The sequence below is a fragment of the Ctenopharyngodon idella genome, chromosome 21, assembly GCF_019924925.1.
Source record: "Ctenopharyngodon idella isolate HZGC_01 chromosome 21, HZGC01, whole genome shotgun sequence".
In the NCBI taxonomy this organism is placed as follows: domain Eukaryota; kingdom Metazoa; phylum Chordata; class Actinopteri; order Cypriniformes; family Xenocyprididae; genus Ctenopharyngodon; species Ctenopharyngodon idella.
In genome coordinates this window covers 3,609,397-3,632,500 of record NC_067240.1, presented here as the reverse complement: position 1 = coordinate 3,632,500, position 23,104 = coordinate 3,609,397, and the positions used below count along the sequence as shown (strand labels likewise).

The window sequence follows — 23,104 nt, the reverse complement described above, 5'->3', positions numbered from 1 at the left end:
AACTGGCGGTAACAGCCTGTCCTGAACAAATCGATTCATTGATGCATCATGATTCCTTGATCCACAAATATTTAATACATATTTTTATTATTTAACAACCAATATGACTTATTATGTGAAGTGTTTGACAACCAGTTGAACGGTTTTTAATAGTTTTATTTTTACAATTTGATACATCATTAAATAATAATTTTTACAACAGATCAATAAATAAGTTAATATTGTGTTTATGTTTTAGACACAATATTCTATGTTTTTGCTTAATTTTGCCAAGAAAAATTTTACTTATAAAGCCAGAGCAACTGTGTGCTTCGTTTCGAAACGAATCTGCGTTTTGAGCGAATTAATCGGGTGAACCAGTGATTCAGTGGTCCATTCATAAATGGAACCATTTACTTCATTCCTGAATGAATCAGCTGTTTGAACAAATCGAATGAATGAATGACTCAGTGACTTACTCATTAAGACATTTACCGCCATCTGCTGGCAGTTTTGGTTTCTGATTTCATTAAAAATTATTTCATATTTCCGTATTAATAAAAAAACCATTAGGTATAGTTCACCCAAAAATGAAAAGTTTGTGTAATAAATTCTATGTTTAATCAGTAAAAAAAAAAATGCATTTCTTTCTAAAGCTACTTTTTCTAATGTCTATTTGATGCTTTTCTCGTTTAACACAATAATGACTTTTAATTATCTTTTGGGGATAATTTCTCAGCCAAATTTGATGTGCGTTAAACTTGCGATTAATTAGATTACAAATTTTAATCACTTGACAGCCCTAATATAGATAAGAGCATATTTATTTATTAAAAATTTAATTAAAAATAAAATAAATTGTTAGTAATTATCATATTATTAACAACAATAAAACCACTTAATGGCTGTTAAGTATTTATTTATTTTTTTTATTCTAAATGTATCATTTTGTAATTATATATTTTTTTATTATTAGTGTTGATAAAAAATCATTACTTATCTGACCATATATATATATATATATATATATATATTATATGGTGCCAGTAATCAGTAGAACTCATTTTAACTGATTACTGTAAAAGAATTATGAATTATTTTTACTTCTGTTTGTGGATGTATTATAGTATGGTTTTATGCAAAATCTTTACACAGAATTTTGCAGCGAGTTCTGTAAACTCATTAAAGATTTGCAACTGCACTGTTGCTGAAAATTGAGATGCATCGAGAATCGTTTTGGAATCGGGTTGTGACTCTGAATGGAAACTGAATCGTGAGGTGCCTGAAGATTCCCACCTCTAGTCCTGAAACAAACACCTGCAGTGAAGCCGTGTTGTTGTTTCATTCTTTCATGCATTGTTTGGTGCATGTTGACCGAATGACAGAACGGTTGAATAAATCCACACACACGGCGAAAGTCTTATAGGTCAGGCAAATCACACACCAGTTCCAAACCAACACATGAAGGATCTTCTGCACCCGTCAGGGTGTGTTTTCTGTGCATGCATGTTGAATGACCTTATATGCAAAGCACCAGGTGAGGAACATTTTTCCAGTATCAGAATTCAACAGCGTTCTGACCTTACACTGACCCCTGTCATTACTAGTGACCAGCCAGAATGACCCACTAACTCTGGCTAGCCTTTGAAATCCAGGGTCATATATAAAGAAATACAGAGTAGCCAAGCCAATTTGGGTCACTTTTTTGTTAGTTTGATAGTCTGATGCTGCTGCTTACCATTGCTGTGGACAAACGTTCAAGCACTAGAAATTCACTAAAATAGCAATTATGCTCAAAATTATGTTTGCAATGAGATTATAATTCAAGTATATTTATGATCAACAGTGCTTATGCACGACATGCCACTATTTTAACACATGCGGTTTTAGTGGAGGGAAATTATACCAGGTTTTGGATGAAAGTTTGTATAATAGATTAGAATATCACAAGATTTTCTTTGTGTCTTTTGTCTTATAGTTGTCTCAGTATCTGTTGTTTTTGTGTCCTATATCTGGCTTGTGTGTGTAATGTCTACAGGTTTTTTTTTTTGTTTTTTTTTCTCCGTTAATCCTTACTAGTTTTCTGCATAGTACTAGGATATGCATTTTGTCCAAAGCACTACAGGTAGCAACAGTTCCTCATGGGGCCACCAGGGGGCATTTGCCTCTTTCTGGGGGCCACAATGTTGGCAAGGCAGGAGTTGAATCTCAGTATATGTGATTGTTTGTTGACCCTACCTTAACATTATAATATAATATCTCTCTGATTTTATTATATTAGTAGTGCAGTTTGAAGGCATGTTTGCTAGCTTCCAATATTGACAATTTCCTTTTTCTATTTTAGCAACATTTTTTAAAAGCAGACACATTTGCAGCAGGTTTACTATTTATATACTAATATATTAATTTATTTTTCAATTATCATTCTTATTTTTCATTTTAATTTTAAATGAGCTTTTTTTATATTTTCAGCTTTCATTTTTAGGTTGTTTTTAATAATTTTTCTATTTGCTTTTGTCACTTATTTTTTATCTTTAATTTGCTATTTCTGTTTTAGATTCAGTCATTTTAGTATATATATTTGGCATTTTATTGCAGCTTTGTTTCAATTAAAATATATATTTTTAAAAATTTTAGTTAATAACAACAATGGTTTGCAGATGCAAAGTTTCAAAGGTCCCCCCCCCCCCCCCCCCCCCCCCCCCCCAAGTTACATCTCTAAGCTCAACTTTATAACCCATTCACCACCTTAAGAAATTAAAAAACTGCACATCAATTAATCTGCTTTGAGCAACATTCCTGTTATGATATAACTTGTGAGGTCTGTGAGATAGTTTTGTGTAATATAATGTTATTTATCCTATTTGTATGGTATTGAATATCTCTCAGGGCAGCATTTAGCATCCGTATATCGTTAAGAAACTTATTTACTCTAATATGACTCTGAAGCCCAGGTATACTTCATTTTTTACGTGTACGCGCACAATCGAACGCACAGCCTTGTAAAGTGTACTTCATTTGACTCGTACGCATACACAGGTGTTCGACGCATGCACAGTTTTGAGCAATCTCTCGCCACGAGTTACAACCCATGTAAATATATTTGTAAACTTTTTTTTATGCTAGAGTCGTCTATATAGGCCTCCATTGTTGCTGTAGCATGCATTCCAGTCTGTTCTGTTTATGCAGATTTTTCTTTGACTACCTTGTGAATCCCCAGGGCACGGTTGCCACCTTGTGGATAAACTAATTACTGAAAAAAAAAAAAAAAAAAATTTAAATGCACGTGCAACCTGCGCGCATTTACAAAAATCCGGTGGTGCGCATACTATTCAGATGACGCATTTGTCAAGTGAAGAGTGCTTTGGGCTTTAGCATCCGTATATAATTAACTAACAAACATCCTCTGATATATGACTCTAAACCAGCATAATGACACAGCAGAAGTTGATGTATGTCCCTAGTTGTTACACTTGTTTTTATTTCTTTATCTGTCATTTCCTGAGGGTTGGTGGTTGTTGTAGTGGTTAAAATGCCGTCGTTAGTCATGTGACCATTGGTGAACTGTACTCAGAATGCACTGCGAGAGCTGCATGTCTTATTCCCAGCATGCTCGCCGGTGTGCACGCAATAACGCCGCCACTTTCTGCATTCCTGTGTGTCTGACGTCTCTCTCTCGGCACTGCCGTCTGTCTTTAAGCTGGCCATCACCGAGCCGACGGTTCTGGAGCATCAGCGCGTGGGCGGGGCCAACTTGACATGGGCGTGGCCAGTGGAAGCCTGGGCGGAGTCTTGGAGGAAGCTCTTACGCGATTCGCCGCGATGCAGAGACAGACCGAGGAGCGCTTTCGCGTGTGGATGGACAGACTGACCCGCATGCATTCGGACGATGACCTTTCATCTAGCGAAAATCCGGAAGGGCGGAGCCACGTTAGCTCGTTCCTGCCGTCATCGGAGTCGCAGGAAACACTGGCGGCCTATCAAATGGCCCGACTCAACGCCATCACGGTTCCTCCTCAGACTGCCGGTCTCAATGGAAGCGTGGAGCCATCTGAACCAAACGTTTAAAGACGCAAAACAACTGTGCCGACTCTATTTGACCACTGAAGTGGAGACTTGAGACAATGCACAAACTTTCTCCTCATCTCTTATTAACATTCTACTAGTTTTCTTTCATTCTGCCTTCTACATCTACCTTTCTCTATTAAAGGATTAGTCCACTTCAGAATTAAATTTTCCTGATAATTTAGTCACCCCCATGTCATGCAAGATGTTTCTTTCTTTCTTCAATCGAAAAGAAATTAAGGTTTGTGAGGAAAACATTCCATGATTTTTCTCTGTATAGTGGACTTCCACAGTTACTAACAGGTTGAAGGTCCAAATGTCAGTTTCAGTGCAGCTTCAAAGAGCTCGACATGATCCCAGACGAGGAATAAGGGTCTTATCTAGTGAATTGATCAGTCATTTTCTAAAAAAAAAAATGTATATACTTTTTAACCACAAATGCTCGTCTTGCACTAGCTCTGCGATGCACCGCGCTTTACGTAATCACGTTGGAAAGGTCACGTGTGACGTAGGTGGAAATACCGCGGAAGGCCGAAAAACATTTTCTCCAACTTAAAAATCTTTTTTTTTTTTTTTTTTTTTTTTGTTAAGGGTGTTTCACTTAGTCTTTGCACGTTCGCTTTGTAGACACTGAATCGGTACTTCCGCCTACGTTATGTGTGACCTTTCCAACATGATTACATAATGCGTGGCGCATCGCAGAGCAGTGTAAGATGAGCATTTGTGGTTAAAAAGTATGTACACTTATTTATTTATTTTTTTTAGAAAATGACCAATCGTTTCACTAGATAAGACCCTTATTCCTCGTCTGGGATCGTGTAGAACTCTTTGAAGCTGCACTGAAACTGATTTGGACCTTCAATCTGTTGTACCCTGTTGAAGTCCACTATATAGAGAGAAATCCTGGAATGTTTTCCTCAAAAACCTTAATTTCTTTTCTTTTCAACTGAAGAAAGAGAGACATTAACATCTTGGATGACATGGGGGTGAGTAAATTATCAGGAAATTTTAATTCTGAAGTGAACTAATCCTTTAAAGCATCAGTTTACCGAAAAATTAAACATTTACTAATTCTCATGTTTTTCCAAAACTATTTGGCTTTCTTGCATGGAACACAAAATGTGAATTTTTGAGGAATATTATGAGCGTTTTCCATTTAATGAAAGTGAATTTATTTTTTATTTTTTATTTATTTTTTTTTGGTCCTTTTTGGAGGTTGACAGGCTTGGTCTGCATTGACTTTTATCCATGTAATAAAATTTCCACTTTTGTGTTCAATGGAAGTAATAAAGCCATATGGGTTTGGAATGACATGAGGGTAAGTAAATAATTACAGAATTTTCTTTCTTTTTTGGTAAACAGTTTCTTTAACCTCATCTGTCTTTCTGCTATTAACATTTTCTGTTTTATATTCGCATCTCAGGGCCGCCCTCCACAGTCAGTGCCTTTGCGATCTCATGTATTTGTGAGAGCCAGATTCTCCCATTCACCTGGAGATGAATCATTTTAAAGAATCATTTTTCTTGCCCATAGTATATAGTGACTGTTTCACTTGTGACCGAAAGATGTTTGTTCCCTAAGAGACTTCTAAAGTTTTCCCTCGACTGCCATGTGTCTTTATGTCTTCATCTGGCTGGCATGTCTACCAAAGAACTCTTGTTTGCATTGTTTGTTGCTTTAGGTTCTTATTTAATCGCTTCTTCCAAAGCGGAATATGCATGACATAAGCTGACAATGGAGAGCTGTGATGTAATGACAGCCTGTACATTGTTTTTTCTGCTGAGTACTAACATAGGACAAACACAAACGAGCATCAAACACTAATGGAGAAAGTCACATGCAATAAACGGGGGTTATTCTACTACTTGACACAATGTCTAAAGCAAGAGATGTTTCTATTTAAGGGCGATTTTCACGAAAAAAACATCTTAGTCATATTTTACCCCAAAGTTAAAGTTTTGCATAAAAAGTTTTGCCTATATTTAGAAAAATTAAGATTTGATGCATTATTTTCCATGACAATTATGCACATTTTCTCATTCTCATTACTGAAAGAACAACCAGATTCGTTAGAGTTTTTGTAAATTTCATTGTTGCTTCTCATTGTATTGTCATCACTGTAATATCCTATAATACAGTAATTTTGTTTCATTTAAAAAAAAATACATCAGCATAAATTAAATGCATCACATTAAATACTGTGATATATAAATACTTCTTTTAAAAAAAATAACTATTTTAAGTTCTACTGACTGAAATAAATTTTCTTTCAGCAAAATGTTCTTAATTGTCATTAAAATAATGTTACAATGCCAACATTCTTAATATGCATATAAATAGGTTTAATTTTATTGAAAAATATAATTTCTGTGTTTGGGTTGAAATATAAGCTGGATGACTTTTTGTTTTGTTTTTTTTTGTTTTTTAAGATTCGCCCATGTGCTTCCTACACACTAAAACAAACACACATAGTCAATGTTTACTGTAGTTACTGACTTACAGGAGGACTTGAAAGCTGTTTGCTGTACTGTTTTACTGTATAGAGTGTCTGAAGGAGATTGTTTACGTTTTTGTTTTTATGGGTAATAACCAACTGCCTAAGTTTAGTGTCATAATGTTTTAGATAGAGGACAGAATTTCCTCCACATAATTGTTAGAAACTGAGAAAATAGTAACCAGAGATAGATGCCTTTATTTGTTATAAATATTTGTTCTTTATTATTGCATTATTAATGTCATACTACTGCCTCACCAAACGTAAAAGTGTGCCAGGCGACGTTTGTTTGTGTTTTCATGTCTATGTAACACATTGACGTGTGATATCTGCTCTGTCATTAGCTGGTAAATAAATATACAGGTATTTTACCAGCATTACCTGACTTTTATAGTCTTATTATCCAGTTAGTTTAGAATTAATGTCCATGTACTGTTTTTGTGTTGTCAACTATCACAGAATATAATTTTACAAAAAAAATTGACTAATGAATTTATGTAAAGGTCTATATAGGCCTATAAAGATAAATATAACAATTACTATATTAATGTTCACACCAGCGGACGATATCGTCAGAATAATATCATTCTAAGAACATGCTGCTGCTTTAAATGCTTGAGCTCTTTTAAAGCAGGATGGATTCTGATTGGCTGTCAGTGTTTTTATCGTTCATCAGCTGGAAAAGTCATTCTGAAAATCATTCAAACATATGATTTCTCTGTGTTATTATTATTATTATAGTTGTGTGAACTTTGCTGTTCTTTTATATTTAGAACAATGTTTAGAACTATAACTTTATTGATATCGTTCTTGGTGTGAACGGGCCTCTAGTCTTTTGAAAACAAGAGAAATAACATTAAATTTTTTTTTAAATTGGCATAAATGCAGCACAACAAATACTTTATTTATAAATACTTTAATGTAATAATGTAAATTCATTTTTGCTTGTAAAAAAAAAATAACTTTTACCAAAAAAATTATCTAAGTTTTTTGAAAACAGACAAATTACTATATTTATATAATCTTACCTCCATCAGTCATACATTTTCATTGCCGAATATACGCTTTCTCTTGGAAAATGTTGCATTACGGAATAAAAAGGAATTGTGAGCAGTTTTATGTTGACTTTAAAAGTGAGTTTCATCTTTCTTTCTTTATTGCAGCTGTTTGCTCACAAAAATTCACAATTTTACTCAAGGAATAATTCAGAGTATCTGTGGTAATCAACAGCATGCTACAAATGCAGTGTAAACCTAAAGGCAAAACACATTTTGCCAAGCATTTGTTTCATTAATTCATTCAGTTTCATGACCAGTGTTTGGAAAGATTTTCAACGGGAACTATTTAGACGAATAAACTTCATAGCTGAATTATGGACATACAAATATGGCGGTGAATCTTCTGAACGGTGTGTGTATGTGATTGTGTGATTGTGTTGCAGTGGGTCCTGCAGTGGTTGGCCACTATGATATTTCAGACACTCACTCCGAACAGGAACAGCAGTCGCACTCGCTCTCAGGTTCGTTTCCACCGCTACTCAATCTCCAGGACAGTAGTCTGTCTGTACGCTTGAACGCATCGGCTGTGTCTCAATTCGCATACCAATATTAGATTTGCAAATTCGCAGGTTTTTTTTAGTGTGCATCAATACGCGTTTTTTAGACTTAACCATGATCCCTTGCACTACCAAAAAATTCTCAATTCTCTTGGCAAAAAAAAAAAAAGCATCTACAGTAGTTCTGATTTTAGGAATTTGAAGTACTCAACAGACAAATTAACTTATTTTTAAACAAAATGACTTATTACACTATATTTCAAAAGTTTGGGGTCAGCAAGATCATTTAGAAGCATCTTCTGCTCACCAAGGCTGCAGTTATTTGATAAAAAAAACAGTAATATTATGAAATATTATTTACAATTTAAAATAACTGTTTTCTTTATATAAATACACCGATCAGGCATAACATTATGACCACCTTCCTAATATTGTGTTGGTCCCCCTTTTGCTGCCAAAACAGCCCTGACCCATCGAGGCATGGACTCCACTAAACCCCTGAAGGTGTGCTGTGGTATCTGACACCAAGATGTTTGCAGCAGATGCTTTAAGTCCTATAAGTTGTGAGGTGGAGCCTCCATGGATCGGACTTGTTTGTTCAGCACATCCCACAGATGCTCGATTGGATTGAGATCTGGGGAATTTGGAGGCCAAGTCAACACCTCAACCTCGTTGTTGTGCTCCTCAAACCATTCCTGAACCATTTTTGCTTTGTGGCAGGGCGCATTATCCTGCTGAAAGAGGCCACAGACACCCGGGAATACCGTTTCCATGAAAGGGTGTACATGGTCTGCAGCAATGCTTAGGTAGGTGGTACATGTCAAAGTAACATCCACATGGATGGCAGGACTCAAGGTTTCCTAGCAGAACATTGCCCAAAGCATCACACTGCCTCCGCCGGCTTGCCTTCTTCCCATAGTGCATCCTGGTGCCATGTGTTACCCAGATAAGCGACGCACACGCACCCGGCCATCCACTTGATGTAAAAGAAAACATGATTCAGACCAGGCCACCTTCTTCCATTGCTCCATGGTCCAGTTCTGATGCTCATGTGCCCACTGTTGGTGCTTTCGGCGGTGGACAGGGGTCAGCATGGGCACCCTGACTGGTCTGTGGCTATGCAGCCCCATACGCAATGGGCCCCAAACACTGACATTCTGACTCCTTTCTATCAGAACCAGCATTAACTTCTTGAGCAATTTGAGCTACAGTAGCTCGTCTGTTGGATCGGACCACACAGGCCAGCCTTCGCTCCCCACGTGCATCAGTGAGCCTTGGCCGCCCATGACCCAGAACACTTTTGATAGATACTGCCCACTGCAGACCGGGAACACCCCACAAGAGCTGCAGTTTTGGAGATGCTCTGACCCAAACGTCTAGCCATCACAATTTGGCCCTTGTCAAACTCGCTCAAATCCTTATGTTTGCCCATTTTTCCTGCTTCTAACACATCAACTTTGAGGACAAAATGTTCACTTGCTGCCTAATATATCCCACCCACTAACATGATAAAGAGATGATCAGTGTTATTCACTTCACCTGTCAGTGCTCATAATGTTATGCCTGATCGTGTATATCTTTTTTTTTTTTTCATATAGTCTTCAGTGTCACATGATCCTTCAGAAATCAGTTTAATATGCTGATTTGCTGCTCAAGAAACATTTCTTATCAACGCTGAAAACAGTTGTGCTTCATATTTTTATGAACTGATTCATTTCTTTTTTTAGAATTCTTTGATGAATAGAAAGTTCAAAGGAACGGCATTTTTTTAAAACAGAACATTTTGTAACATTATAAATGTCGTTACTGTCACTTCTGATCAATTTAATGCATTCTTGCTAAATAAAAGTTTTTTTTTTTTTTTTTTTTTTTTTTTTTTAATTAAAAGATCGTGCCCAAACTTTTGAACGGTAGTGTACGTTCCCAGTCAGGCCACAACACACCACCTAAATTGGCACTATAACCAATCATGGTTTGTAATTTAAATGTTGCCTTTAAGTACTTTTAGTATGTGAATTGTAACGCAGCCATTTCCTCATTGACTTACCTCACATTTACTGTGCGATGAATAAGTTTTGGCCTCAACTACAGGATATTTTGTAGTAGTGAAATTTATCCCTTTGAAATCTAGATAGTATGTCAGGCGTCTGATTTCTGTTGAAAGACATTTGTGTCTTGTCCTTGATGTGTTGCATCAGATTCACTCATATTTCATTTTAAGGATGGCAGCGAAATGGTGAAACAAAAGGGTTTTTGTTAACATTTCCTGAACGTAGTCTGTTGTGTTTCTAGGTGCCGTAGAAGTTGAGCCATCTCAGGTGAGTCTGGCGTCCACAGACAGTGAAGTGGAGATCGTCGGAGTTCAAGAGAACGCCAAGTGAGTTGATCCTCATCCAAATCATTCAGCAGTCATATAATAGTAATGTTAGGTAAGCAAGACCATGTACATCATATTTTAGCCCTAAACAATAATTTGCAGAATTGTAAATTGGTTGTTAAAAGGTATATTATGTAACTATTTTTGTTGTTCAAAATGAACAAAAGTCAATACATCCTAAATCCTTCTTCTCTGATTCACTGTTAAGTCTATTATAAGTGTTTATATTTCAGACCTGTCAGGACGGTTTTCTCTGAAAATTGTGTACATACATCAGTTGCTCATGCGTGTCTCATATCCGTAAATAGAGGAAAGTTGCTCCGGCCCCTTTGATGTGTATTTGGTGTGGGTGTGGCATAGGTTGACATGGAGCAGCTAAACATCTGGGGAATCAGTCATCTGTTTGACAGATTCTGTCGCTTTACCTTTTAAACTGCAGGTTATCTACAGAACGAGGTTTCTTGGTTTTGACAACAGGTGATTTCCCAGATGTCAATGATTGCCATTTAGACCTTTCTAGATTAAAAGCAGCCAACTAGATGACAAGTTTAAATTCTAAGCTACTGGATCCTCAGCACACGCTATACAGTATAGTAACCGGGTCGTCGTCTTCCTGTTTACGGACGTGACAACCACATAAAGACTAATGACCTCAAACTGAAATCAGACCTGACAGCTCAAATTATATATAATTTTAAATAGTTTTGAACACTGATTTCTTATGTAATTTCTCAATAACTGATTTTTGTTACTTGTTTTACGCAAAATAGTTGCATATTGCAGCTTTAATAATCTAGATTAATGTTCATTTCTACATATAAAACAGTACAATTATTATTTTATTTTTTATTTATTTTTTTAAAAACTTTCCAAATTTATACAACTTGAAATGAACAACTTCAAAATTATCAATAGATTTATAAATGAACATTAACCTAGTTTAATAAATTATGCAAAAATTAATGTTCATTGTTAGTTCATGATACCTAATGCACTAATGTTAAAAAAAATTAAACCCCATTGTAAATTAAAACTGGATCATTTAGGATTAGGATGTTTTATTTAAACATGTTTCTAAATACCTAAAGGGATAGTTGACCCAAAAATGAAAATTATCCCATGATTTACTCACCCTTAAGCCATCCTAGGTGTATATGACTTTCTTCTTTCAGACAAACACAATCACAGTTATATAAAAAAAATCATGGCTCTTCCCAGCTTTGTAATGGCATTGAATAGTGCAGAGTTTTTGAAGCTCCAAAAAGCGCATTCATCCATCATAAGAGTAATCCATACGGCTCCAGGGGGTTAATAAATGGAAGATTCTGATATAAAAGAAGAGCTATGTTATTCATCGGGTCAGAGGTCACTCTTCCGCCTGAACATGCGTACGGCCGTTGCTGGAGGCCAGTGATTATAGTTTATAAAGTTTTAAATATAGATATTTTTCTTACAAAAACCCATCGCTTCAGAAGGCCTTTATTAACCCAATGGAGTCGTATGGATTACTTTTATGATGGATGGATGCATTTTTTTTTTTAACTTCATAAAAGGATATTAGTTAATATAACTCTGATTGTGTTTGGCTGAAAGAAGATAGTCATATACATCTAGAATGGCTTAAGGGTGAGTAAATTATGGGATAACTTTAATTTTGGGATGAACTATTTCCTTAAATATTCAATTCATTCTAGTTACTTTGAATTATGATGTTTTCGTGACTGTTTTTGTAATGTTGTTTCAGCGTTGTCTCAAGGTTTCCTCGCGGTGGAGTGATCCAATCGCTTTCTTCCTGGAAGCAAAGAGCTCCGCCGGCGTGGACGTCAGTCTCTGCGCAGTCAGGCTGGGTTCCTCCTCCTGAGGTGGTGGACCTGACGCTGGACGAAGACCGGCACAGATACCTGCTGTGATCTCACAAACACACATACATGCTTAGATACACACCCTCATATACATGTGACTGGTGGGCTGAGTGACTCAAACCATAATGAACTTTGACTGTTGAATCTAAGAACACAGAATAATGTTTTCATTAAATGGAAAAACTCTACAAACTTACTGTTCAACGCTTTCTTCTGATACACTTTGATATGCCTGATTAATTATTTGATACTGTGAGATCGTAACGTGAGGAAATGACACCAGGCTGGTAATGGTTAGCGAGCGAATACTGTACCAAGTTCTCCCATGATAGAGTCAGGTGTCAAAGCTACTAGTCTGAAATAGTTATTACGATCATAATATGGGGCTTCATTAAAGAAATCAACATACTGAATGTAAAAGGGTGAATCTCACAAAAACTGGCCATATTTAACTTCAAAATCAAAAATATAAGAGTTTTAATGCTACGTTCACACTGTCAATTTTTGGGATTGACAACCTCGTTTACTTACAGGTGTGAGTCTCGAATACTGTCTGTATGAACGTGCGACGAGAAACAGCTTTGGAGAATTTGATGTTTCTCCATTCAAAGAGACAGGAGCTGCACTTGCATGCCCGAGAGGCGTTTCAAAGATGGCCGCCGAGTGAAATGACTTGTCTTAGACTTAGATGGACTTTGAAGCCACTTAGTATAGCGGCTCTAGTTGTCCAGTACAGTTCCGTTCACATAGCATGGATTACCCAAGAATGCAGTTGTGAGTCCTGCAAATTTACGGGTGTGAGTTCGGTTATAGAATGCGTTTGTCACTCCCGTAAATAACCGTATTGTGTGTGAACGTAACCGCGCGTAAGGACTCAAATACAGGACTGACAACCGTATTCGTAATATGAACAAATATTTGAATTGTTGTACTGCCTTTGTTGAATTAAATAATTCATTATAAAGCTCTCAATTACATTTACTGTTATAAAAGAATCATTATCGAGAATAATGGGAATTACAGTAAACAAAAGTAAAACATATGGATGTTATGGTAATTTTGGGGTAAAAATGTTTGAAAATTATAAAAAATGTCAGTGGTCCTAAAATACGCTGCTGCTTTTTTTTTTTTTTTTTTCCTTTATGCAAAATATAATTTAAGCGTTTTCCTTTTGATTTTGAGGTTAATGTTATAGTTCACCCAAAAATGAAAATTTTGTCATTTACTCACCCTCAAGTTGGATATTTGGAAGAATGTTTGTAACCAAGCAGATTCCCCCCCCCTTGACTACCATAGTAGGAAAAAAGAAATACTATGGTAGTCAATGGGGGGGCGAGATCTGCTTGGTTATACAAATTCTCCCAAATATCTTCCTTTCTTTGTTCTTCTGAACATAAATTTATACAGGTTTGGAACAACTTGAGGGTGGGTAAATGATGACAAAATTTTTATTTTTGGGTGAACAATCCCTTTAAAACACATGGATGTGTTTTTGTGAGATTCAGCCAAAAAATTGAATTACTCATCAAACCATTTTTTCAAACCGCCATTTCGTCATGGCAAATCAGGGATGCTTTGCTTTCTCAGATCCTCAGATTTCAACGTCTTGAATTCTTTTGAGTCACTTTGCCCCACTGAAAAAACACCCACACTTACACGATCCTGCTGTTGGCCTCAGGAGTCGCTTGCTTGAACCGCCCCAGCCACTGTTTTCGTGATGTAACTTCCTGTTAGCTGCTGAAGAGCTGTTAGTCGAGACATAACCGCAAACCTGCTGGTCTTACTCTCACCGGAGCAAACGCCCTGCTGCTCTGCGTGCGCGAGATTGTGTGCGTGTGTTCACTGTCAAACATTTGATGCTGCTGTGTGGGGAGAAGCCTTGGAGTGTGTGTTCCTCACCCAATACTGCTTTCACAATATGTTTGTGTGTGTATATCCTGAGCATTAGAGTTTTTCAGAGCATGTTCGTTGCGTACATTTCGCATTGTCATAGAAACAGGCCCTTGCTCTTATTATGCCAATGGAACTTCTTATTCAAACACTCTACCGGTCAAAAGTTTGGAAGAATTACGATTTTTTTCTTTTCTGCTCAGCAAGGCTGCTTTTATTTGATCAAGAATATACAGTAGAATGATTTCCGAAGGATCATGTGACACTGAAGACTGGAGTAATGATGCTGAAAATTCAGCTTTGATCACAGGAATAAATTACATTTTAAAATATATTCAAATAGAAAACAGTTACTTTCAATTGTAATAATATTTCACAATATTACTGTATTTTTGATCAAATAAATGTAGCTTTGGTGAGCAGAAGAGATTTTTCAAAAACACTGAAAAAATCTTAATGATTCCAAACTTTTTGACAGGTAGTGTTTACACTTGTGAATACAATCAGTGTGTGATGAGAAAATAATACTGATTTTTGTTTTCTAAATGGGGTCTAATTTGCATATAGACCTTTTAAGCAATTTAACTACAACTTAGTTTTATATACGTGTTTCTATGGTTGCATCATGATATCCCAGACACCACTGAAACTATTTATTGATATTTGCTGTGTTTTACTTGATGTTACATATATGAATCATTTGTTCGAAGAGCAATATGAATATGCATCTCCAAAACTGCATATTAAAGGGATAGTTCGCCCTATGAATGAAAACTGTCATGTATTCACCCTCATGTCTTTTCAAAACCGTATGACTTTTCTTTCTCCCTTGTAACACAAAAGGTGATTTGAAGAATATGCTGATCGCTTCCATAAAATGAAGCAAAACTGACAACAAAGCTGCTTAAAAGTGGTCCATATACAGCACACAAGTCATATAGACTACTTTTATGGTGCTTTATTGTCATTTATGGAGATTGAAAGTCACTTTATGCTTTCGTTAAATGTAAAAGAGCAGCGTGAACATCCTTCAAAACATCTCCTTTTGTGTTCCTCAGAAGAAAGTTATGTAGGTTTAGAATAACATTAGGGTGAGTTAATGAAAACGTTCATTTATGGGTGCACTGTTGATTAAGTTAGAGTCTTGGCAATATATTCAGTCTGTATAACATCAAATGTTTCCTTCTGTTTTTTTTCCCTCACGATTGTTACTTGTCAGACCACTGTGTGTGAGGAGCACTCACTACCTGAATGTGAATTATTCTGCTTGTTTCAGCTTGTGTATCACCCTCAGACCCTGCAGGACATTTCAGAGGCAGGTTTTGAAGCCATTCTGATGGCCATTTTGGCTCTCTTAGCCCCGCCTTAAACTGTGCCCCGCCCCTCTAAGAGTTTAATTAGACCTTTCCTCTCTGTCAATCGCATGAGGTGAATAACTGCTTCTTAAAAGGGAAAATGTAGTTCCAAAGCAGGAAAACAGATGGTAGCAGAGTAATTTAAAAACGATAGTTCATCATTGACATGCTTTCATGTCGTTCAAAATGACTTTTGTTCTGTAAAAATGGGGAAAAGATGTTAGGCACAATGTTTATGCAGCTCTTTTTCATATAGTGAAAGTGAATGGAGATGGACGCTGCCGAAAACCTACATAAACAGAAAATTACCATAAAGCACTATTAAAATCGGTTCATGTCTTTTTTTCGACAAAGATTATTGGAGTATGTTTTACAAGAGAATGCTATAATACTACAAAATTTCACATTTAAAGGGATAGTTCACCCAAAAATGAAAATTATCACATGATTTACTCACCCTCAAGCCATCCTAGGTGTATATGACTATCTTCTTTCAGACAAATAAAATCAGAGATATATTTAAACACATCCTGGCTCTTTAAAGCTTTATAATGGGAGTGAAGGGGGGTGGGGCGATTGAAGACAAAAGAAGTGCATTCATCCATCGTAAAAATACTCCACATGGCTCCAGGGGGTTAATAAAGGCCGAAGCGATTGGTTTTTGGAAGAAAACTGTATATATTTAACTTTATAATCTAAAATAACTAGCTTCCGGCGGATGGCCGTACGCATGCTGCACAAGTTGACTTGCGCCACAAGATTAACCCGTGATGCGATGTATGACGTAGGAGTAGCGTAAGCGTAGACACCTCTTGTGGTTCAAACAAATATGTTTGGGCAACAAACTCAAGCTCCTCTTTTCTTACATCAAAATCCTCTGACATTTCTCTTTAAAATTTCTCGTTTTAGACTAATTCGTGACCAGTGATTTGTTTTGCTCTATCCTCTGTGCTTCCGCGTTCATCATTACGTCATGGGTCCGGTCAGAGGTTACTCTTCCACCGCAAATCGATGCGTAAGGCCGCCTGCCGAAAGCTAGTTAATAAAGTTTTGAAATGTTGTTTTTTTTTTTTTTTTTTTTTTTTTTTTTTTTACAAAAACCCATCACTTTGCTTCAGAAGGTCTTTATTAACGCCCTGGAGTCGTATTAATTGCTTTTATGATGGATGGATGCATTTTTTTTTTTTTTTTTTTTTTTCCTCAAAATCACATCCAATCATGGGATAATTCAAATCATGGGATAATTGGGTGAACTATCCCATTAATGCAATGTTACTTGCTGTTTCTTTGCAGTTGCAATTTCTGAGTGAAAACTCAGAACCAGTTTTTTTTTTTTTTTTTCGTACATAGTCCCATTTACTTTCATTGCTCAGAAGAGCTGCGTGAACATTCTGCAAATGACAGATTTTTAATTTTTGACTGAACTGTTCCTTTAAGTTGCATCCCTCCAAGCAAATTCCAATTAAAACTCTCAAACTTTGTTTTCTCTGCCTTCAAAAGTGAAGGCAGTTGCTGGATCCCAGCTGTTGTCTCACATTCAGGCTGCTTTTGTGAAGGAAAGGAAGCCTTTTCAGAGTTTAAATTGGGCACATCTGTCACCAGTGTGGACACTACGATACCCAGAATGTGTTATATCTTCTCTTCCTGTGATTAGCAAAGAGTATGGAGACGTTCCTACACCCTCCAGGATTAAAGAGATGCATTTGGAGCTGATGCTTTAAAGGGATAGTTCACTCTGAATTTCAGAAATGATCATTTACTCGCCCTCATGGCGTTCTAAACCTGTATGACTGACTTCTCTGCGACAAAAAAGATGATTAGCAAAATGTTCCTCTGTTCCTCTTTAGCAGGTCAGTGGGGATTGATGGTGACCATCTCCAAAAATGACCCAAAAAAGCTCCATTAAACTAGTTTTGCAACTATATTCCAAATCTTCTTAAGCCATACGATAGCTTTGTGTGAATAACACATCCAAATTTGTCATTTTTTTTAAAATCTCATTTTCACTTTTACTGTTTTACTTAGTGAGCCGAAAATACTTATTTCAGAAACATCAAGTCTTTCCGACTCTAAACTTCTGAACAGTACTGTATTCCTCACATTTCAGTTATGAGACAAAGAACTAATGGCTTTAGAAAACTTTTTGGAGCTTAACGGCATTTGTCCCCAATAACTTTCATTATAAGGAAAAGATCATTGTAAATCCACAAATCTCTCTTTTATCTTCCATGGATGAATCATACGGGTTTGGAACCACATAAAGATGAGTAAAATATGACATTTGAACTATTCCTTTGACGTTGTCAAATGTTCTCCCACACACACCAGCATATCCGGCTCTTTACTTCTTAGTTAAGCACTTTTAAATGTTATGTTTCAAATTTCAGTTCTAAAGGAGTTCTAAAGCCTCCATTATGAAATCATCATCTTCTCCTGCATTTTGTCTTGTTTTTCCTGCCTGGAATGTTTTGTAGTTTAGTACAGATTAAGCAGCAATAATCCAGCATCCAGAGAGCAGAGGGACAGTCCAATGTGGCTGAACTCAATACAAGTCAGGTGACATGAGGGGTATGGGTTGTTTATTAGATTTCCACTGCGTTTGAAAAACACTTTCCCTTTAATTTAATCATGCTATGTTATTTTCATTTCGACAGTATTTTAAATTAACAGCAGAAGAGTGTTAATATTTTTTGCTTCCACAAGTCTTTCTTCCTTTAAACATTTATGTAGAATAAAATGAAACTATTTTAAGATAAATAAATAGAGATATTTAAAGAGTAACATTGTGAGTGTGTTTTTTCATTTGTTAAAATTAGTTAAACTTGTGAATGTAACAGAGAAACAGCTCACAAACCTTTTATAATACAGACTCCAGTGTGGGAAAGCAGCCTGTGACCTCTGACCTCCCGGGGTCACAGCTAGGCAGCTGCCACAAGAGGGTCTGTTCATCCCTAATGACAAAGAAATAGGGGTTCCTCTCATAGACACCCGCAGCTGTATGCTAATGTCAGCTCAGTCTGCTGGCTTTAAATCGGAAAAAGTTTTGGGGTATGAATTCAGTTCTGCTATTTATAGCCGAGATATTAGAAGAGGATAAATCCAGTCAGTATAACTTTTTTAGGCCAAAAACCTTAATATATAAATATTGGTAAGTTATTTTGAATGTTTATGCTCACCAAGGCTGCATTTATTTGATCAGAAAAACAGTAATATTGTGAAATATTATTACAATTAAAAGAGCTGTTTTCTATGGAAGCTTGTTTCTGCCACTAAATAAAACAATAAAAAAGGTAATTGTGGCTTTTTATCTCACAATTCTGACTTTTTTTCTCAGAATTGCAAGTTTGCATCTCACAATTCTGACTTTATAACTCGCAATTCTGACTTTATATCACGCAATTCTGACTTTATCACGCAATTCTGACTTTATATCTCGCAATTCTGACTTTATATCTCACAATTCTGACTATATCACGTAATTCTGACTTTATATCACGCAATTCTGACTTTATCACGCAATTCTGACTTTATATCTCGCAATTCTGACTATATCACGTAATTCTGACTTTATATCTCACAATTCTGACTATATCACGTAATTCTGACTTTATATCTCACAATTCTGACTTTATATCTCACAATTCTGACTATATCACGTAATTCTGACTTTATATCTCACAATTCTGACTATATCACGTAATTCTGACTTTATATCTCACAATTCTGACTTTATATCTCACAATTCTGACTATATCACGTAATTCTGACTTTATATCTCACAATTCTGACTTTATATCTCACAATTCTGACTTTATATCTCACAATTCTGACTATATCACGTAATTCTGACTTTATATCTCGCAATTCTGACTTTATATCTCACAATTCTGACTTTATATCAGGCAATTTTGACTTTATATCAGGCAATTTTGACCTTATATCAGGCAATTCTGACTTTATAACACTTAATAATGACTTTATAACTCGCAATTCTGACTTTATATCTCGCAATTCTGACTTTATATCAGGCAATTTTGACCTTATATCAGGCAATTCTGACTTTATAACACTTAATAATGACTTTATAACTCGCAATTCTGACTTTATATCTCGCAATTCTGACTTTATATCTCGCAATTCTGACTTTATATCTCGCAATTCTGACTTTATATCTCGCAATTCTGACTTTATATCTCACAATTCTGACTTTATATCAGGCAATTTTGACTTTATATCAGGCAATTCTGACTTTATATCAGGCAATTCTGACTTTATATCTCACAATTCTGACTTTATATCATGCGATTCTGACTTTATATCACGTAATTCTGACTTTATATCTCGCAATTCTGACTTTATATCTCACAATTCTGACTATATCAGGCAATTCTGACTTTATATCAGGCAATTCTGACTTTATATCTCGCAATTCTGACTTTATATCTCACAATTCTGACTTTATATCAGGCAATTCTGACTTTATAACACTTAATAATGACTTTATAACTCGCAATTCTGACTATCTCGCAATTCTGACTTTATATCACGCAATTCTGACTTTATATCTCACAATTCTGACTTTATATCAGGCAATTCTGACTTTATATCACGCGATTCTGACTTTATATCACGCAATTCTGACTTTATATCTCGCAATTCTGACTTTATATCTCGCAATTCTGACTTTATATCTCACAATTCTGACTTTATATCAGGCAATTTTGACTATATCAGGCAATTCTGACTTTATAACACTTAATAATGACTTTATAACTCGCAATTCTGACTATCTCGCAATTCTGACTTTATATCACGCAATTCTGACTTTATATCACGCAATTCTGACTTTATATCTCGCAATTCTGACTATCTCGCAATTCTGACTTTATATCTCACAATTCTGACTATATCACGTAATTCTGACTTTATATCTCACAATTCTGACTTTATATCTCACAATTCTGACTATATCACGTAATTCTGACTTTATATCTCACAATTCTGACTATATCACGTAATTCTGACTTTATATCTCACAATTCTGACTTTATATCTCACAATTCTGACTATATCACGTAATTCTGACTTTATATCAGGCAATTCTGACTTTATATCTCACAATTCTGACTTTATATCAGGCAATTTTGACTTTATATCAGGCAATTCTGACTTTATATCAGGCAATTCTGACTTTATATCTCACAATTCTGACTTTATATCAGGCAATTTTGACTTTATATCACGTAATTCTGACTTTATATCACGTAATTCTGACTTTATATCTCACAATTCTGACTTTATATCAGGCAATTTTGACTTTATATCAGGCAATTTTGACTTTATATCTCGCAATTCTGACTTTATATCTCACAATTCTGACTATATCAGGCAATTCTGACTATATCAGGCAATTCTGACTTTATATCTCGCAATTCTGACTTTATATCTCACAATTCTGACTTTATATCTCACAATTCTGACTTTATATCAGGCAATTCTGACTTTATAACACTTAATAATGACTTTATAACTCGCAATTCTGACTATCTCGCAATTCTGACTTTATATCACGCAATTCTGACTTTATATCACGCAATTCTGACTTTATATCTCACAATTCTGACTTTATATCAGGCAATTCTGACTTTATATCACGCGATTCTGACTTTATATCACGCAATTCTGACTTTATATCTCGCAATTCTGACTTTATATCTCGCAATTCTGACTTTATATCAGGCAATTTTGACTATATCAGGCAATTCTGACTTTATAACACTTAGTCAGAATTGCGAGTTATAAAGTCATTATTAAGTGTTATAAAGTCAGAATTGCGAGATAGTCAGAATTGCGAGTTATAAAGTCATTATTATCTCGCAATTCTGACTTTATATCACGCAATTCTGACTTTATATCTCGCAATTCTGACTTTATAACACTTAATAATGACTTTATAACTCGCAATTCTGACTATCTCGCAATTCTGACTATCTCGCAATTCTGACTTTATATCTCACAATTCTGACTTTATATCTCACAATTCTGACTTTATATCAGGCAATTTTGACTATATCAGGCAATTCTGACTTTATAACACTTAATAATGACTTTATAACTCGCAATTCTGACTATCTCGCAATTCTGACTTTATATCACGCAATTCTGACTTTATATCACGCAATTCTGACTTTATATCTCGCAATTCTGACTATCTCGCAATTCTGACTTTATATCTCGCAATTCTGACTTTATATCTCGCAATTCTGACTTTATAACACTTAATAATGACTTTATATCACGCAATTCTGACTTTATATCACGCAATTCTGACTTTATATCTCGCAATTCTGACTATCTCGCAATTCTGACTTTATATCACACAATTCTGACTTTATATCTCGCAATTCTGACTTTATATCTCGCAATTCTGACTTTATAACACTTAATAATGACTTTATAACTCGCAATTCTGACTTTATATCACGCAATTCTGACTTTATATCACACAATTCTGACTTTATATCACGTAATTCTGACTATATCTCGCAATTCTGACTTTATATCACGCAATTCTGACTTTATATCACGCAATTCTGACTTTATATCACGTAATTCTGACTATATCTCGCAATTCTGACTTTATATCACGTAATTCTGACTATATCTCGCAATTCTGACTTTATATCAGGCAATTTTGACTATATCAGGCAATTCTGACTTTATAACACTTAATAATGACTTTATAACTCGCAATTCTGACTTTATAACACTTAATAATGACTTTATAACTCGCAATTCTGACTATCACGTAATTCTGACTTTATATCTCACAATTCTGTCTATAACTCGCAATTCTGACTTTATATCACACAATTCTCACTTTATAACTCGCAATTGCAAGAAAAAAAGTCAGAATTGTTATATTTTATAAGGCGGAAACAAGCTTCCATCATTTTATTTGTATATATTTTAAAATGTGATCAAAGCTGAATTTTCAGCATCATTACTCCAGTCTTCAGTGTCACAAGATCCTTCAGAAATCATTCTGATTTGCTGCTCAAGAAACATCATTATCAATGTTAAAAACAGTTGTGCTGTGGAATATTTTGTTAAAAACACAACAAAATGACAGCGGTGAGAAAGCAGCAGTTAAGAAAGCATCTGATCATAGTGATGTGGATGTTTTTACACCAGCTCTGTGATTCACTGGCATCATGTCGACAGATGAGGTCATTAATATTAAACTGTTATGATAGATTGATCATAAAGTATATTTGAGTCTATAGACTATATAAATCTGGCTATGTGAGACTTTAGTTTGAATTAATCCCTTTTCTTTGCATGACACATTGACATTACAGTACAGAATAGCTCTTTTGGCATAATAAATCTGATATACAATGAACATTGTATAAGAGAGGCTCTCGGGAGAGCGTGTAAATGTCACATCCTTTAGGTTTAGAGTCCTTCACATAACAGTCTACAAGCTTTCATAGACAACCTAGGAAGTCGGGGAAGGTCTTGTTT

At 35.5% G+C, this 23,104-nt stretch overlaps 1 protein-coding gene across 3 annotated transcripts in view; it reads left to right on the top strand.

Annotated features, from left to right (window-relative positions):
* Positions 1–18,358, top strand: part of ark2n (arkadia (RNF111) N-terminal like PKA signaling regulator 2N) — a 21,848-nt gene extending 3,490 nt beyond the window's left edge. Inside the window, exons 3-5 of one of the 3 annotated variants that reach the window (XM_051877123.1) lie at positions 7,980–8,057; positions 10,386–10,470; positions 12,215–18,358. In XM_051877123.1, coding sequence (XP_051733083.1) covers positions 7,980–8,057; positions 10,386–10,470; positions 12,215–12,380 — 329 coding nt within the window. In that variant the 3' untranslated portion in view covers positions 12,381–18,358. Of the gene's footprint in view, positions 1–3,679; positions 4,256–7,979; positions 8,058–10,385; positions 10,471–12,214 lie in introns of those variants that run through there. The other 2 variants (XM_051877124.1, XM_051877122.1) reach the window with 2 other exon arrangements.
* Positions 18,359–23,104: the final 4,746 nt, after the last annotated feature.